Source organism: Leucoraja erinacea, chromosome 1 (genome assembly GCF_028641065.1).
Source record: "Leucoraja erinacea ecotype New England chromosome 1, Leri_hhj_1, whole genome shotgun sequence".
NCBI lineage: Eukaryota > Metazoa > Chordata > Chondrichthyes > Rajiformes > Rajidae > Leucoraja > Leucoraja erinaceus.
In genome coordinates, this window is record NC_073377.1 from 10765599 (window position 1) to 10785119 (window position 19521).

At 42.5% G+C, this 19521-nt stretch overlaps 1 protein-coding gene across 3 annotated transcripts in view; it reads right to left on the reverse strand.

Moving 5' to 3' along the window:
- The window catches only part of LOC129706739 (probable E3 SUMO-protein ligase RNF212), a 101424-nt gene that overhangs the window by 29710 nt on the left and 52193 nt on the right, over window positions 1–19521 (reverse strand). For all 3 annotated transcript variants that reach the window (XM_055651304.1, XM_055651217.1, XM_055651394.1), the window contains 3 exons: window positions 10922–10985; window positions 6216–6261; window positions 5460–5523 (listed from right to left, as the gene is read on the reverse strand). In XM_055651304.1, the coding sequence (XP_055507279.1) occupies window positions 5460–5523; window positions 6216–6261; window positions 10922–10985 (174 nt within the window). The remainder of the gene's footprint in view (window positions 1–5459; window positions 5524–6215; window positions 6262–10921; window positions 10986–19521) is intronic.

The following is a 19521-nucleotide window of genomic DNA, read 5'->3' on the forward strand; positions in this document are numbered from 1 at the left end:
AATCTGAAACCCATACCACATATGTCGCATTCTTTATTTTAGTGCTGTTCCATGGAAATAAACAATTCCTTTGATTTTCTGAAACTAATCCCTGGACTAGGAGATCAAAGGAATAGCTAAATTTCAATAATTTCAAGTAATAAAGATGAGATAGTACTTTATTTGGGAACTTTATAATGAGTGTCTCTTCCTATTAATGCCTTTACTCTTAGAATTGTGTTTAAAAGATTGTGGACCTAGGAGTCAAGTCTGAAATTTAAAAAGAGGCCTCTTGAATAGGAGTTGCCATTTAACGAAACTCTTCCAACCTTAAAGCATCCCGTCTTCAATATCTGCATCAAATGAAGATTTAAACAAAATCTGGTACAGGTTTATCTTTGAAAATATGCAGTGATACTTTAATTACGTTTCTATGTGAGTGGCTGACAAGAAATTAATTTTATACACAATCAGGAAGGCTCTGGGTTATACAAAAAATTTAATTGTTAGGCCTTTAAATATGCCCTGCAGTTCTCAAGTATTTACTTACTCAGGGTGCATGTACAGTAAAGGGTGGCTATGAATCCAATGGAGAAGCAGGAAACTGTGCATCAGGAACAAACTTCAAAAGATGACATTTGATCCTCTCAGCTAAAACATTGATTTTGATGATGAATAACATTAATCACAGCCTGCCAACCTAAGAAAGATCCACTTATTACTACTATTCGCTTCCTGCTCAATAACCATTTCTCATTTAATGTCAGAGTGTTTTGTAACATGGTGTCAGGAGAACAACCTCTGCTGCAGTGTCAGAAAAATTAAGGAGCCAGTCATAGACTTCAGGGAGCAGGGCACCGTGCATGCCCCAGTCTGCCTCAATGGTGCTTAAATGGGGATACTTGATAGCTTCAGATTCGTAGGTGTAAACTTCACCATCAATTTTCCCTGGCACAACGACATTTGCGTCAAGGCCATGGAAACTTACCATCACCCCTACTTCATAGAAACATAGAAACATAGAAATTAGGTGCAGGAGTAGGCCATTCGGCCCTTCGAGCCTGCACCGCCATTTAATATGATCATGGCTGATCATCCAACTCAGTATCCCGTACCTGCCTTTTCTCCATACCCTCTGATCCCCTTGGCCACAAGGGCCACATCTAACTCCCTCTTAAATATAGCCAATGAACTGGCCTCAACTACCCTCTGTGGCAGAGAGTTCCAGAGATTCACCACTCTCTGTGTGAAAAAAGTTCTCCTCATCTCGGTTTTAAAGGATTTCCCCCTTATCCTTAAGCTGTGACCCCTTGTCCTGGACTTCCCCAACATCGGAAACAATCTTCCTGCATCTAGCCTGTCCAACCCTTTAAGAATTTTGTAAGTTTCTATAAGATCCCCTCTCAATCTCCTAAACTCTAGAGAGTATAAACCAAGTCTATCCAGTCTTTCTTCATAAGACAGTCCTGACATCCCAGGAATCAGTCTGGTGAACCTTCTCTGCACTCCCTCTATGGCAATAATGTCCTTCCTCAGATTTGGAGACCAAAACTGCACGCAATACTCCAGGTGTGGTCTCACCAAGACCCTATACAACTGCAGTAGAACCTCCCTGCTCCTATACTCAAATCCTCTTGCTATGAAAGCCAACATGCCATTCGCTTTCTTTACTGCCTGCTGCACCTGCATGCCTACCTTCAATGACTGGTGTACCATGACACCCAGGTCTCGCTGCATCTCCCCCTTTCCCAATCGGCCACCGTTTAGATAATAATCTGCTTTCCCGTTTTTTGACACCAAAATGGATAACCTCACATTTATCCACATTAAACTGCATCTGCCAAACATTTGCCCACTCACCCAGCCTATCCAAGTCACCTTGCAGTCTCCTAGCATCCTCCTCACACCTAACACTGCCCCCCAGCTTAGTGTCATCCGCAAACTTGGAGATATTGCCTTCAATTCCCTCATCCAGATCATTAATATATATTGTAAATAGCTGGGGTCCCAGTACTGAGCCTTGCGGTACCCCACTAGTCACTGCCTGCCATTGTGAAAAGGACCCGTTTACTCCTACTCTTTGCTTCCTGTTTGCCAGCCAGTTCTCTATCCACATCAATACTGAACCCCCAATGCCATGTGCTTTAAGTTTGTATACTATACAGAGAACTGAAGAAATTTAGGATATTTCAGATGACTTAGTGTAGGTATGTTACAAAACCTACCTGAATCGTCATTAGGAATCTGCCCTCAGCCATGTCGGCGATTTTGGCGCTGTTTGGAGGGGGCGGGTTTAAAACGCGATTTTTACTAGGCTGTACTAATCGCACATGTTCAGCCTAGTAAATCATTAACGAAAAATCGCTGCAAGACCCGGTCGCAAAAGGTATTATTAGTTTTATAGGCCTCGATAATATAGTTATAATAGTTTTAAAATTACTCTCTGATTCCGCAACCTCTCGCAGCCCCAGGGTTTTATAAAGCAAACAATTAAAGGTATGTACCTTATTTTTACATTAAATGGGGCATATATATAACCCTATATATCAAGTTATCTATAGCGAGTAGTTTATTTTGGGCTTTTTATATCCCGCAGTATTTTTCTCGGCATTTGAGGGCACTAATCCAGCGCTATGTCAACATTCTAAACCAGCGCGCGTTCACATGAACCCACTAGAAAGCCGATTTAAATGGGCATTTATTTACAGCAATTGAACACTAAATTCCTTCCATTTGGCCTATAAATTAATGTAAATTAGATATAAAAATCATGTTATATTGTGAATTATTTGTGAATAATCTTTGGACACTTAGGCTATTTAAAAATGTTAATCTTTCCTTAAGAAATGGGCGTTTGACTATCCAAGATCACAGCTTTTTTGTAATGTCCATTGAAAATCAATAGGGAACAAGATGCTAATTTCCGAGTATGAAAATGGTCATAACTTTTTTAATACTTGAGATATGAAAGTGAATTTGGTGTCAAATTAAACTTATTGTTATGCTTTATCTGATGGGATAAATTGCAGACTTGATTTTTTAAATCTCAAAATTTTGTAACATTGCTACTTAGTGATTTATTTAGATGTGCCATAAAAAGCATTCGATCCGGCTACAACGCACCTTGGGTTCAGCCCAAGACCACAAAGAAATTGCAGAAAGACATGGATTCAACTAGTAGATCACTCAAACCAGCCTTCCTGCAATTTAATCCATTTACACTTCACAATGCCTCAGGAGAGCAGCTAATTCTTTTCCTTTTCCCTTTGAGAATAGGGAAGATTCAAACAAGAGGACTTGACTTCAGAATTAAGGGACAGAAGTTTAGGGGTAATATGAGGGGGAACTTCTTTACTCAGAGAGTGGTAGCGGTGTGGAATGAGCTTCCAGTGGAAGTGGTGGAGGCAGGTTCATTGGTATCATTTAAAAATAAATTGGATAGGCGTATGGATGAGAAGGGAATGGAGGGTTATGGTATGAGTGCAGGCAGGTGGGACTAAGGGGAAAAAAAAATTTGTTCGGCACGGACTTGTAGGACCGAGATGGCCTGTTTCCGTGCTGTAATTGTTATATGGTTATATGGTTATATGGTAATATAATCAAGGATTGCTCACACACTTGGCCTTACATTTCCTCACCTCTCCTGTCAGGAAAAATTTGCTAAAGCTTGAAAATACCGCCAGATTCAAGAACAGCCTTTTTCCCTGTTGCTACCAGATGCTCAAACAGGACTCTCACTGGAATATATTCCCAATCTCCTGAACTACCTTGTTGCAGACCGTACACTTTTTTTAACCTGCACTTTGTCTGTATCTGGACGACCATGTTCTGCACTCTATTCCCTTTCTCTTTTTGCGCTACCTGTAGAACTCATGCAATGGTTTGTTTGTCCTCGTGCACGGTTTGATTTGTCTGGATTGCACACAAAACAAAGATTTCCACTGTGTCTCAGTGTAGGTGACAATAATAAACCAATAATTCCATCTATTATCCTTGACCTTATTTATCAAGTGCATTTGTGGAAATTTATCAAAAGCCTTCAGAAAATTCAAATACCATATTCATAGGGTCTCCCTTATCAATTCCACTGATTATATCCTCAAAGAACCCTAGTACATTAGTAAAACCAGGGCTCAAAATTAGCGGTTGCCCGGTTGTCAATGGCAAACTAAAAGCCATGCTATTTTGCCCGGCTTGGCAAGCACCCGGGACACCTCACGTTTAATTCTGAGCGTGCCCCATCTCTATCTTTCTCTCTCTCTCTGTCACTCTCCGTCTCCGCCCGCTGTCCGTGTCTCGGGTCTCCGCCCGCTCCTCATCCGCTGGCACGGCCGGCCTCCTTACACATGCGCACAACCATGGCCTGCACCAAAGATCCTATAGCGAGGATCTTTGGCCAGCACATCACCGCCCTGCACATGCGCACTGCAACTGGTCGGCACGGCCACTTTCTCCCTCCCTTTGCATGGTGGGAAATCTGGCTGTGATTGCTGTCCACTCGCCGCAACCGCTGAAAACCATCGCCAAGCCTGCGCTTGGTCTCACTGAGGTTGATCATACGCTGAATAATCCAACCAGAATTTTATTTGGAAGTGGAAAGAAATAATAGAAGTTGCATTCTTTGCAACGTGCTAAAGGAGATGAGATACTGTATTGTAATTTTGCTGCATGTCGTTGTGGTATATATCATGTCTTGGTTGGTGAATATGTTTAGTTTGTGACTTTATTTGAAGCAGAAATAATATGTGAATGCTTCATTGACCATAATTCCGATTGGTAACTACGCACTTCGTCCGAGCACATTATCTCACGTGTCATGCAAGCCATCTTAAATGACCACCTAAACTGTCATTTGGCAACCTAAAAAGCTGCCTAGGTTGCCCGGCTGGCAACAGGGAAAAAAGGTTAAGCGAGAGCCCTGAAAACATGATTTTCCTTTCATAAATTAATTGGCAAGAGAGACTGATTACTGCTGCCTTCCTCCAATCATTCCCCCGTCTTCTGGCATGCACTCAAATGTTTTCGATAGTATCATCAAGGCCGAGCACTGATAATGTAATATGACGGTTCCCTGTGGTTTCAGTTACTATCATTAATGTTAGTGCCCTGGGCTAAATATTTCCAAGCGGTTCTGCTCTGCATAGCTAACCAGTAATGTAAATTTTAAAACAACAGTTTATGAGTTGACTTTGGCAGTCAGGCTCTCCATGTCCATGAAGCCCACTGCCTAGGAATACACAAGGAAGAACCATTTCAGCAAGCAATCAGAGTCTTGTTCGTGCCGGTGGAGCAGAGAAACGGGAAACCTAAATTAACTGACTCGTGACTACACAATTATTATCCTTGGAAAGCTCTAGTCTGTTGCAATGCATTACCTTTAAGGTTCACTTTGTATACCTTTAAATTCAAATGAAGTTAGCAATCAACTCAAATCTCCTTGAACTTAACCTAAGTTTATATTTTTTTAAAGTGCCACTTACCCATTCTTCCATCCTTGGGGGGACTTAATAATGACAATCTGGGTGGACCCATAGATGAATCAGACTGTATACATGGCAAAAAGATCAAAAGTAAGGGAAATGCAGAAATGTAATAAATTGTTCTTCCTCAAAACAAAATCATAATTGCCCTTGAAAACAACAGCTCAAGGCAGTAATTAGAATCGAGGTCTATTTGTTTTAAGTTTTTCAACCAAAGATCTCAAATTAATATAAATATAATGGAAAAACACAGTAAACATGGGTAAATGAAGTGGAAAGGGAAATCACACTGTCCCTATTACTTCCTTAGCAGATGCTAGTCCTCAAATCTAAATTCTTCAACACTGCTACTAAACTAAAGAGAAACTATACACAATTTTAATTATATTCAGCACACATTTTTCATGATACGCATCATTATATATCTTCTATATGGAAATCCTATGATTGCCTTTACCCTGCCATTTACAAGAAACAGATTCCAAAATGAGAACTGTGTAGGAAGGAACTGCAGGTGCTGGTTTATATCGAAGATAGACACATAATGCTGGAGTAATTCAGCGGGACAGAAAGCATCTCTGGATAGAAGGAACGGGTGACATTTCCGGTCGAGACCTATTCCTTCTATCAAGAGTTGCTGTCTGTTCCACTAAGTTACTGCAGCATTTTGTGTCCATCTCCAAAACTAGAAGGCCACGTTCATGGTACAAATGGTATTGCATCCCATGTTCCAGACTATCTCTTGTGCACACTTACCTTCCCTGAAGAACTTGGTCTTCCATCAATCTCCATCTTGTGAGCCCTGAGAGGGAAAATATATTTAGCTGTTTTACTACATGATTTAATGCATGTTTTACTACATGCATTAAAGAATGAGATCTCATTGTCAAAGGAAACCGCCAAAATTCAAATTCTAACAGTATTTAACAACAAAATGTTTATCAACAATAATGGGCTGCATCACATCGCGACAAAGCGGAAAGTCACCCGGCCCTGACGGCTTCACTGTAGAATATTACAAAGGTTTCTCTGCTCTCCTCGCACCAGTCCTGAGAGATATGTACAATGGGGCGTTTTTACATCGTCGCCTACCGCCCACCTTGTCGTGGGCTACTATCTCCCTAATTCTTAAAAAGGAGAAAGATCCCCTGCTTTGTAGTAGCTATAGACCAATTTCACTCCTGAATGTGGATCTCAAAATCCTCTCTAAAGCCCTTGCGCTCAGTCTTCAACGAGTGATGCCCTCTATTATCTCGTTAGACCAAACAGGGTTCATACCAGGCCGACAGTCTTCCCACAATACTAGGCGTCTCCTTAACATCATCCATTCACCGAGTAGTGAGACCCCGGAGATAGTGGTCTCCCTCGACACTGAAAAAGCTTTTGACAGGGTCGAGTGGAGGTACCTATATGAGGCGATGGACAGGTTTGGCCTCGGTAACAGTTTTATTCTTTGGGTCAGTCTATTATACTCGTCCCCGGTGGCCTCAGTACAAACAAATGACACACTGTCGCCCCACTTCCCCCTTCAGAGAGGTACCAGACAGGGTTGCCCGTTATCACCACTTCTGTTTGTTGTCGCGATAGAGCCCTTGGCGGTCTGGTTACGCTCAGAGAAGGGCTTTAACGGTATTACACGGTTCGACACAACTCATAAAGTCTCATTGTATGTGGATGACCTGCTCCTGTACATCTCGAACCCAGTCAGCTCTCTCCCTGTGATTACGAATATTTTAGAATGGTTTGGCGCCTATTCTGGTTATAAACGTAACTACCAAAAGAGTGAGCTATTACCGATTAACTCATTGGCTAAGCAGCTCCCTCGCTCTTTAACCTCATTCAAATGGGCAGAGGACGGGTTTCGCTACCTCGGCGTCTTTATCACAACACCCTTATCTGATATGTTCCGCACAAACTTTCTGCCTCTGGTTGAGAAAGCTGAAAGAGATTTTGACCGCTGGTCAGTTTTACCGCTATCCCTCGTGGGCCGGATAAATCAGGTCAAGATGGTCGTCCTACCCAAATTCCTGTATCTTTTCCAGCACGTCCCTATACTTATCACTAAATCTTTTTTTGATAAATTAGAAAGGACAATATCTAAAATTTATGGAGTAGCAAACCGGCTAGAATCCGAAAGGCGATACTGCAGTCTCCTAAGAGTGACGGCGGTTTGGCACTTCCTGACTTTAGGCGATACTATTGGGCAGCTAACTTGCAAAAACTCCTGTATTGGATGAATGATGATTGCGACCACCTACCGACCTGGGTACACATCGAAAAGGCGAGTTCACATCTCCCGTTGCGGTCTGTCCTATGCTCCCAACTCCCCCTTCCTATAACATCTGTGGGTGCTGGCCCAATTGTGTCCCTCTCGCTCAAGATATGGAGTCAACTCTGGAAATACATCTTTAAACCTTCAAGTACAGACCACGCATTCAAAACCAGGCATAACAACGGTATTAGTAGTATCAAATACCTATACAAGGGTGGCATCTTTTCGTCTTTTGCGGAGCTCTCGTCCAACTATAGCCTCCCAAACTCCCACCTTTTTCGTTTTTTCCAGATTAGGGATTTTGTGAAGAAGACATTCCCCCATTTCCCAAATCGCCCCCCTGAAACCCTGACCGATACCATCTTAGCTCTAGATCCCAACCGGAAGAAATGCATCTCTGTTTTGTATAACTTGTTAGGGTCGGTTATATTGAAACCTCATACCTCATTAAAAGCTGCGTGGGAGGGTGAGCTGAATACGAAACTAACAGACCAGCAATGGGACTCTGCCTTGGACTTGACCCATTCTTCCTCCATATGTGCCCGTCATGGCCTAATCCAATGCAAAGTCCTTCACAAAGTCCACTACACAAATGCAAGATTATCTAGAATTTACCCCGCTGTTAGGGACACCTGCAACAGATGTAATCAATCTCCTGCCAACCATAGCCATATGTTTTGGTCTTGCCCTAAGCTAGCAGCCTTTTGGAGGAGTGCTTTCGACTTGATAAGCAGAGCCTACGGCCAGACTATTCCTCCAAACCCACTGTCAGCCATTTTCGGTACCCCTCCCAACACCAACCTCTCTGTTGCGGTGAAACGGGTTCTAGCTTTTACAACCTTGTTAGCCCGGAGACTGATCTTGCTTAACTGGAGGCTCACCTGTCCCCCGACACACACCCGCTGGATTAAGGAGGTGCTTTACAATTTAAAGCTTGAAAAACTTAGGTTCTCTCTCAAAGGCTCTACCAAGACATTCCTAGATACATGGAACCCTTTCTTGGAACTTGTTAACTCTCTCAACTTGTCCCCGGACTCGGAAGAGGACGGAGTGCTCTCCACCATTGTTCTGCTCTACTGCTTACTGTTATTAGTGACCCCCTTTTTTTTTCTTTTTAATACTTTTTGTTTAGTTTATCTTACCATATTTGTGTGGATGTGTATGTATGTGAGTGTTGTTTGTCCCCATTTGGTTCCGACCTGATTCGGGTGGGTTGAAGGTGGGTAAGGTTAAGGGCTTTGAGGGTCGCTTACATACTGTTGCACAATTATGCCTTGACTGTCACTGTCTGTTATCATTGTATGTATGCAAACTGCTGTGAAATTCAAATAAAAAGATTTAAATCAACAATAATGGGCTATTTTAATCAGGGGCTGTGTTGCAAAGTCAACATTTATTCTGTCTCCCTGAATACCCATAAACACAGTAGATTTTCACTGGGCATTTAATGAGGGAAGCACATTGGCACAGCAGTAACGTTGCTGCATTATTGTGTCAGAAACCTGGGTTCGATCCTGACTACAGATGCCATCTGCACGGAGTTCGTACGTTCTCCCTGTGTCGTGGGTTTTCTCCGGGTGCCCCTGTTTCCTCCCACACTCCAAAAACATACAGGTTTGTAGGTCAATTGGCTTTGGTAAAATTGGAAAGTGTCCCACGTATGTATGATAGACAATTGGTGCAGGAGTAGGCCATTCGGCTCTTCGAGCCAGCACCGCCATTCAATGCGATCATGGCTGATCATACACAATCAGTACCCTGTTCCTGCCTTCTCCCCATATAACGTCTGACTCGGCTATTTTTAAGATAGTGCTATTGTACGTGGTGATCATTAGTCGGCGGGGACTCAGTGGGCCGAAGGGCCAGTTTCCGCACTGATTAACCCCATTTCCATTTCTCACATGGTTACATGTATGACAGTTAAGAACAAGAAACTTTCTTCCTTGAAAGACACCAGTCACCATTCAACAGAAATATTTTTTAAAGTTAACTTAATTTTCCCCACACGTGGATTTGAACACAGGATACCAGATCAAGTATCCAGTCCCTGGAACATCAGTCTGGTAAATTAACCATTGTAAAATCCTATCTCTGAATATTTATGCATTTGAATGTTGTTAAAAATAATTTCAATGTAAATGTTTTACTTTCCATTCCAAAATTATTTAGTGGGTTCCCTTTGCAGTCTAGTTATTTATTTCCATTAAAGCCCACCAGCCTAAACATTCAGGTGGGTTGTTTTTTTCTTCCTTTTTATCTACATGCGAAAATCAATTTCTCCCACAGTGGAATGCGATTGTGGTGGTTTTCAGGTTGAATCATGCTATTACAGAAATACAACTAAATATTTGCGATCATGAATCATAAAATTTGTATCTGCATATTTCCAGTACAAGTCACAAACCTAATGGCATCATTCCCAGAGCAACTGTGGAATCAGTTCATGATTGCTGTCTGACTTTGTGAAACCTCAGCTCAAATGGAAAAGTGATTACTCAAATACATTCCTTTGGAACTCTCAAACATTCCAACATTGTTCCTACCTCCCCTTCACCCACCACCTTCAGCCAACTCCACCTTGCTAACAATGTTAAATTCACATGATCGCAATCTGATGACTTCCCCCTTTCTCTCTCATCAGGCAATATTCTAACTTCTATCTTGACCACTAGTCCCGATTGTATACCTGATATATAATATATCATATGTCCTGCCGCTCAAAACATCATCCCCAGTCCTGACCTATCTCCTGGATTTTATTGTTATTTTCTTTAAAATGGAGTGCTCATTCAGTAACGTTCATACCCCGGCCTTCAAGCACTTATGGATTTTTAAAAACACAGGCCCATGACCTAAATAATCATCAGACGGCTGCATGATGACCTGCTGGTAAAGATTTAGCATCCGCACAATTGCTCAGGATGCTTGGTGCTACTGAAAGGACATGTATGTTTCACATTGCAGGCCGCACCATGGTAGACTGCACAACATAAAATTGCGGGTCTATTCCAGGCATGGATCTGGGGGTATATCTGGTCCAGTTATGGTGGGATAAAAGGCACAGCATCAGTGGTCAAGTTGGGTTAGAGCATGTTAAAGGCTGATCTTGGCTTGGAGAACAGCAAGGGTCATCTGACTGGGAACCTAGAGAGTGAAGAGCGATTAAGGCCACCATTTTAAGATAACATACATTTCAGTGGAGGATGGTCTTGACAGTGGAACGGAAGAATACATCGCTGATTTCAAGGAAGGTGCTAAAAAGTAATCAAAATAATTATTTTAACATTTGAAGATACATTATGCATTGTCATTTTTCAGAATAAAACCAGTATACAAAATATAACCATATAACAATTATAGCACGGAAACAGGCCATCTCGGCCCTTCTAGTCCGTGCCGAACACTTATTCTCACATAGTCCCATCTACCTGCACTCAGACCATAACCCTCCATTCCTTTCCTGTCCATATACCTATCCAATTTATTTTAAATGATAAAATCGAACCTGCCTCCACCACTTCCACTGGAAGCTCATTTCACACAACTACCACTCTCTGAGTAAAGAAGTCCCCCCTCATGTTACCCCTAAACTTCTGTCCCTTAATTCTCAAATCATATATGTACAGAATAAATTAATAAATGTCATAATTAATACAAATTAATATTTTCTTATTAAATAACCCTGTTTCTTGCCAGTAAAAATAAATGATTCTTTCATTTTTACACAAAAGGGAAATTATATTGATGTCTTGGTTTATTAAAACTAGTCTCCACAATGAGATGAAGAATAATTACTTAATATTGCAATTCCAGTTACCCGAGAAATGTTTTCTTACATATACATTTAGCTTTGGCCCAATTATAACCAAAACATCAAACTCGATTTAATAGTTCAGAAATGGACATTTTCCAGTTTCTCCTGCTCAACTCATCCTAAAGTCTGCGGCTCATTTCCCATGTTAAAATAAAAAAGTGTTCTGAAATAATGCATGATTCACTCCATACTTTGTTAACACTGGCTCAATTGGTAGCACTCTCACTTCAGAGCCCAAGGAGTATGTGTTTAATTTCATCTAATGTTTATATTTAAAGAAATAACAGAATATAACCATAATATTCAACTAATGAGATTGTAACCATCTATGCTTGACATGCAATGGCATTAACCACCTTCAACAACATCCTGGAGGGCAACCAGAAACTCAATGGGAACAAGCACTTAGATACAGTAGCTACAAGGACAGATCAATGCAGTGTACCCTGCAATACTCACTGCCTGCTTCTCCGTGGATTGTCACCTTGACGTGCTGGAGAAGCTTCTATGGTCCTGAGATCCTGAGAGCAATGCCGTCTGGAGCTATGCTCCTGGTAGGGTCATCCATGGCGGTAAAGTCGAGGGGGAAGTCTCTGACAAAGAGCAATCCAACCAAGACCTCAACGATGGAACAGGCGGAGGATGATGACTGACTTTAGTGGAGCTGGGAAGGTGGACGAAGGCTGCAGCAGAAAAGCGTCCCTGGTCGTCTTCGATGCCATGCCACTGGATCCTGGCCCAGATCTGTCAGGGACCGTGTGGTTGCTGTCTGTGCACCAGTCTCCTCACGTTAAACAAAGTCACGCACAGGCGTCCTCCATGAGTGGACAGTCATAGTGACCGCCGATGATGACTCACTGCCTGATTTTTAAAAGCCTTTAAACCATTTGTGAGGCTCTAATTGGGAATGCAATGGCATAATATCCAACTGCCTGGATGAGTGTTGATCCAACACACATCATTTTTCAGCCTGCTTGAAGGCACCTCATCCACACAATAAACATTTAAGGGCCTGTCCCACGAGTATGCGACTCCATGCGGCAAGCGCAACCTAACGTGGTCGATTGAGCCGCACGGCCTCGCAGGCCCGGTCCCACTTCGCTCGCCGGAGCCGTATGGAGTTGTGTGGCGCTGGTCCCGATGTCGCGCAGGGCTCCGAAAAACTGACCAGGTTCAAAAATTCCGCACGGGAGCGGCCTGCCGGCCCTCAGCCACCTCGACGCCGTACGCACCACCTCGACGGGCATACACAGCATCTCAACGGCGTACGCACGTCTTGACGCCGTACGTCACACGCGAACTTCCAGCGAACTTCGCTCGAACTTCATGTCACTCACTCGACCTCCGCGTGGCCCCCGCTTCTGGATTGGTCGCGCTCGCCGCATGCAGGCGCATGCTGGTGGGACTGGCCCTGTACGGGGATCACTCGACCTCCGCGCGGCCCCCGCTTCCTGTTTGGTCGTGCTTGCCGCATCCAGGTCACATGCTCGTGGGACAGGCCCTTAATTCCCTCCACAGGCCCTTAATTCCATGTACTATGCATGTCATCTAAACGAAAGGACGCTACTGTGTTTCTGTTAAACTAGATGTTATGCATATGTGCTTTCTTATCTTCAAAAGTAGTATTAATTGTGGGTCTGTGAAATGTTGTTGAAGCTGACTTTTCAAATTGCTGGAGTGCATTTTGTAGATCATACACAATCTATGTGACAATTAAATACTCTTGACTCTTTTGAACTGTATTCTATTGGGCAACTGGAGTGTATTCCATCACAATCCTGATTTGCCTTGAAGATCGTGGAAAGGTTTCAGGAGTCAGGAGATGAATCATTCTATGTTGAAAATGTAATGATTCTGGCAATTACAGGGTTGATTCATTTGGCATCAAGACTGGAAAATGTTGGAGTGAGAAATGCACTTAAAGAACACCCAGTAGTATTAGGGAAAATATAAAAACCACTGTGTAACGTGTCTTAATCCAAGCCAACATGCAATAAATTATGAAGATTTGTTGGATAATGGGATTTTGGAAATTGTGCAACTTGATTATAAGTCAAAAATCACACACAATTCATGTGGTAACAGCCAGGTCTCAGGATCAAAAACGTATTTGTAAATTGAAAACAGGGAACTTTAAAACCGAGAGCAAGCATCAATGGTTGTACAAACTGAAGAGTGGTACTGTCTACAATGATAAGGAAAACTGAGTCAGGTGAATAATGCATAATCAATCTAATACTTTCCATTTTGGTCAATAAAAATAGCGTGCAAGCTTGCATCCAGTTGGGTATTTCCAATTTTAGGAAGGAAGAGGGCAGTGCATTGAACACACAAATGATAGAGCATCATCTGCTTTGCACAGCGCCAATGTTAGAGTTTAGATTTTCTGATTGGCAACCATCATATGTATTCAATCTTCTTGAAATTAATTTGAGGACCATAACTCAGTTGTGTACTTAATGATAAAGATGGTTGAAAGCGTCAAGTAAAAGTCATATCATATATTGTCATATCATATCATATATAGTCTTTTCTTTGACAAAAGCTTTTCACTGTACCTTAGTAGACATGACAGTAATAAACAACTCTTTGTAAACTTACCAGAAGAAAGAAGTGACCAATATTAAATCTATTATGAAACTTATTAATACCGTATAGTTCTCGTGAGATTTAAAAATAAAATATAATTTTGGTACAAGGTGGGAACCAAATTCTTTCACAATAGTGAACCTGCAGTACAAACAGGTCATTGTGCAGTATATAGATCAGTAATAATATTAGAAGGGTCTGGAGTCGAAACAGAAATCAGGTCATTCGGCCCTGAGCCTCTCCGCCATTTATGATCATGCCTGTCCAACGCAGTATCCCGTACCTGCTTCCAGCATTTTGTGTCCCCTATCCCATCTAACTCCCTCTTACATATAGATGGTGCCAAAGTAAAGAGGGTTGAAAGCACCACTCTGTGTGAAAAAAGTTCTCCTCATCTCGGTTTTAAAGGATTTCCCCCTTATCCTTATGTGACCCCTTGTCCTGGACTTCCCCAACATATATTCTTTCATCTAGCCTATAAGAATTTTGTCATATCCCCTCTCAATCTCCTATCTAGAGAGTATAAACCAAGTTCTTATTTAAGACAGTCCTGACAAAATCAGTCTGGTGAACACTGTCTCTGCACTCCCTCTAGGCAATAATGTCCTTCCTCAGATGACCAAAACTACGCAATACTCCAGGTGTGGTCTCACCAAGACCCTTGTAAACCTTGCTCCTACCAAATCCTCTTGCTATGAAAGCCAACATGCCATTCGACCACCTGCATGCCTACCTTCAATCTATTATGAACCCAGGTCTCGCTGCATCTCCCCCTTTCCCATCGGCCACGATATAATTCTCGTTTTTGACCAAAAATGGATTTTAAAAATCTGCCAAACATTTGCCCACTCACCCAGCCTTTCCAAGTCACCTTGCAGTCTCCTACAACACCTAACACTGGTAGGATCCGCAAACTTGGAGATTTGCTTCAATTCCCTCACACATTATTATATTGAAATAGCTGGGGTGTCAGCCTGACCCCAAAGTCACAGGTCAGTTGTGCAGTTCTCTACCACATCAATGCCCCAATGCACTGCTTTAAGTTTGTATACTAATCTCTTATATTACCTTCTGTAAGTCCAGATATATTAGTGGGAAAAATTCTATAAGATTCGTGGGGATTTCACCATTTTCTAAATGTGCTGCTATCTATCCATCTTTAATAACCGCAATCTTGGTGATTCGATCCTAACTACATGTGCTGCCTGTGCGGAGCTTGGATGTTCTCTTCCCTGTAAGTGTGTGGCTTTTTTTCCATGTGTTCACCAGTTCATTAGTGATAGGAGCAGAATTAGGCCAGTGGGCCCATCAAGTCTACTCTGCCATTCAATCGTGGCTGATGGGTTGAATCTGCCATTCAATCATGGCTGAAACATGTTCCCGATGTTGGGGGAGTCCAGAACCAGGGGCCACAGTTTAAGGATAAGGAGTAAGCCATTTAGAATGGAGACAAGGAAACACTTTTTCTCACAGAATGGTGAGTTTGTGGAATTCTCTGCCTCAGAGGGTGGTGAAGGCAGGTTCTCTGGGTGCTTTCAAGAGAGAGCTAGATAGGGCTCTTAAAAATAGCGGAGTCAGGGGATAAGGAGAGAGGCAGGAACGAGGTACTGATTGCGGATGATCAGCCATGATCACATTGATTGATAGATGTAATTTATTGCCACACAACCAGGGTCGGTGGAATTTTGGGTTTTTGTGGAATTGAATGGCGGTGCTGGCTCGAAGGGCTGAATGGCCTACTCCTGCACCTACTGTCTATTTTCCCTCTTAGCCCCATTAGAGTCAGTCATAGAGTGATACAGTGGGAAAAAGGCCCTTTGGCCCAACTCGCCCACACCGGCCAACAATGTCCCAGCTACCCTAGTCCCACTTGCCTGCGCTTGGTCCCTAACCCTCCAAACCTGTCCTATCCATGTACCTATCCACCTGTTTCTTAAACGATGGGATAGTCCCAGACTCAACTACCTCCTCTGGCAGCTTGTTCCATACACCCACCGCCCTTGGTGTGAAAAAGTCACCCCTCGGATTCCTATTAAATCTTTTCCCCTTCACCTTGAACTATGTCCTCTGGTCCTCGATTCCCCTGCTCTGGGTGAAAGACTCCGTGCATCTACCCGATCTATTCCTCTCATGATTTTGTACACCTCTATAAGATTTCCCCTCATTCTCCTACGCTCCATGGAATAGAGACGCAGCCTACTTAACCTCTCCCGATACATCACACCCTCTAGTCCTGGCAACAACCTCGTAAATCTTTTCTGAACTCTTTCAAGCTTGACAATTTATTTGCTATAACATGGTGTCCAGAACTGAACACAATATTCTAAATGCAGTCTCACCAACGTCTTATACAATTGTAATAAGTTCACACAGAGAGTGGTGAATCTCTGGAACTCTCTGCCACAGAGCGTAGTTGAGGCCAGTTCATTGGCTATATTTAAAAGGGAGTTAGATGTGGCCCTTGGGCTAAGGGGATCAGGGGGTATGGAGAGAAGGCAGGTATGGGATACTGAGTTGGATGATCAGCCATGATCATATTGAATGGCGGTGCAGGCTCGAAGGGCCGAATGGCCTCTACTCCTGCACCTAATTTCTATGTTTCTATGTTTCTATGTAACATGTCCTCCCAACTTCTATAATCCTGCCTTCTCCCCATAACCCCTGACACCCGTACAAATCAAGAACCTATCTATCTCTGCCATAAAAATATCCATTGACTTGGCCTCCCCAGCCTTCTGTGGCAATGAATTCCACAGTGTTCTGGTTTCCTCACACATTCCAAAGACATGCAAGTTTGTAGGTTTTTACATACTTGGCTAATAAATGAATTACAATTATAATCTCTAAAACTATATCAAGGTGTAATGGTTAGGATTCAAAGAAAGCTTGTATTGATTGTTCATGCTTTTAGATCATTGAACTATAGAGACAATAACTGTAATTGGACCAAGGAAGTTAAATGATTTTCACATAAATATGAAAATGCTCAACGTGGTATCTGCAATGTAAGTTTTCAGTGACCCTCAAAGATACCCAACAAAACCAATGTTCTTTTTGCTATCTGGTTGCACTGCAGAGGAGACATAAGTCTGGGCATTACCCTTATACAACCAAACACACTGTTTTTATAGTATTTGCGGATATAATCCAAGTTTTAAAACTTCAAATGAATCTACCGGATAAAAGCAGAAATAGTTTATGGGAAGCAGGAATATAATTATGAGCTCAGGAAGTCATAAAAAAGTTAACTGAAAATGCAAAAACTTCTGAAACAGTCGACTCCAATGCAAAAATATTCGAGTTTAACAAGTAATGGTATATGTGTTTGAGCCAGGACTGGCAGGGATAAAGAATTGAATAACAAGAAATTTGGAAAGACTGAATGTTTTTCTATTCTCATTTTCAGTTATTTTTTTTTAAGCTCCAACAGAAATGCCATTCAAATTTAAATCACAGCTGCAAAATTCATTTGCTGCCCAAATGCACAGAAAATAATAATTCATATCATAAGGCACTGAAAGCTGATTTTCCCCCAATCCACCTCCATCCAGAATGGATTATTTTAAAAACAAGTAATCACATTTCAAACAGGTTATCTCTGCTTCAAGGTCAAGCGGCAATAAGGTTAAAACAAGTAGTTAAAGTTAGTCAGGAGGTAGTGATTAGGTAAAACTTAGTCTGGATTGTAAAAGCTTGATAATTATAGAAGGAAGAAAATAATAAAATACATTCATTTATAGTCTTGCGAAAAGAAAGGTTCCAAGTAAAATGGTATACAAATGCCCTTGATTTCAATGGTGCGTAAGTAAGTGGAAGAAATATGAATATGGTACAATTGCAGTTAAGAATATTTGCATGTATGTAGCGTCATGCGACAAAGTAACTCAGAAAGAAAACAAAAACTTAATAAAGTGCACTTCATGACTGCATTTTGCAATGTAATCTACAAGCCAGATGCTTACTTGTATCTTGTCTCTATGCCAAGAAGGATAAGAAAGCTAGTGTTAGAGTGGCATAGTTTGCCCTACATATTATTGTTTCTACGGAGCTTTTAAAATGGCCAACACAGGGGTAATGATGGTTTATCCCACAACATGCAGAAACATTGGTTTAGTGCCTTCTTGGTAGAAGAATTGAAGGATACAAAAGGAGCAGCATCTCCAATGATCATTAAGATTTTGATTGACAATTAGGTTGCCCAAACATTTACGGTGTCATTAAAGGGGCTACACAACACAACATATTAACACTGTGCTCTTGCTCCCCCTCCCCCTATTCGTAACAAGGACAGAGTCCCCCTTGTCCTCACCTTCCATCCCATCAGCTGTCGCATACAGCATATAATCCTCCAACATTTTCTCACCTCCAACTGGATCCCACTACTGACCACATCTTCCCATCTCTACCCTTTTCTGCTTCCCTGGTCAACTCGTCCCATCCCACCCAACACACCACCTCCCCTGGTACTTTCCCCTGCAACCGCAGGAGACGCAACACCTGTCCCTTTAATCCCCCGTCGACTCTATCCAAGGACGCCAACACTCTTTTCAAATGAGGAAGAGGTTCACTTGCACCTCCTCCAACCTCATCTTCTGCATCCGCTGTTCCACGTGTCAACTCCTGTACATCGGCGAGACCAAGCGCAGGCTCGGCGATTGTTTCGCTGAACACCTACACCACACAGTCCGTCTTAACCTACCTGATCTCCCAGTTGCTCGGCACTTTAAGTCCTCCTCCCATTCCCACATTGATCTTTCTGTTCTGGGCGTTCTCCACTGTCAGAGTGAGGCACATGCAAATTGGAGGAACAGCACCTCATATTTCGCTTGGGTAGCTTACACCCCAGCGGTATGAACATTGACTTCTCCAACTTCAAATACCCGTTGCTTTTCCTCTCTCTCCATTCCCTCTCCCTTCCCAGTTCTCCCACCCGTCTCACTGTCTCCGACTATATTCTATCTCTGTCCCGACCACTCCCCTGACTTCAGTCTGAAGAAGGGTGTTGACCCGAAACGTCACCCATTCCTTCTCTCCAGAAATGCTGCCGGTCCCGCTGAGTTACACCAGCATTTTGTGTCCACCTAAACAACATAATGCTGGTTAACACTGCAATTAACAACCTCAACAAACAGCATTAAACATGTGGTTAGAAAGAATTTCAAGTGCTACTTGCAACCATGCTCAGATTTCATCGTTGACTTCCTTCTGAAGACAGACCGATACCCCGTGCCCCACATCCAGGACTTCAATGCCCATTTGGCAGGGGCTTCTATTTTCTCTAAAGTGGATTTGGTTCGGGGCTATAACCAGATCCCGGTCCACCCGGAGGATGTGCCCAAGACGGCAATCATTACGCCGTTTGGGCTGTATGAGTTTGTGCGGATGCC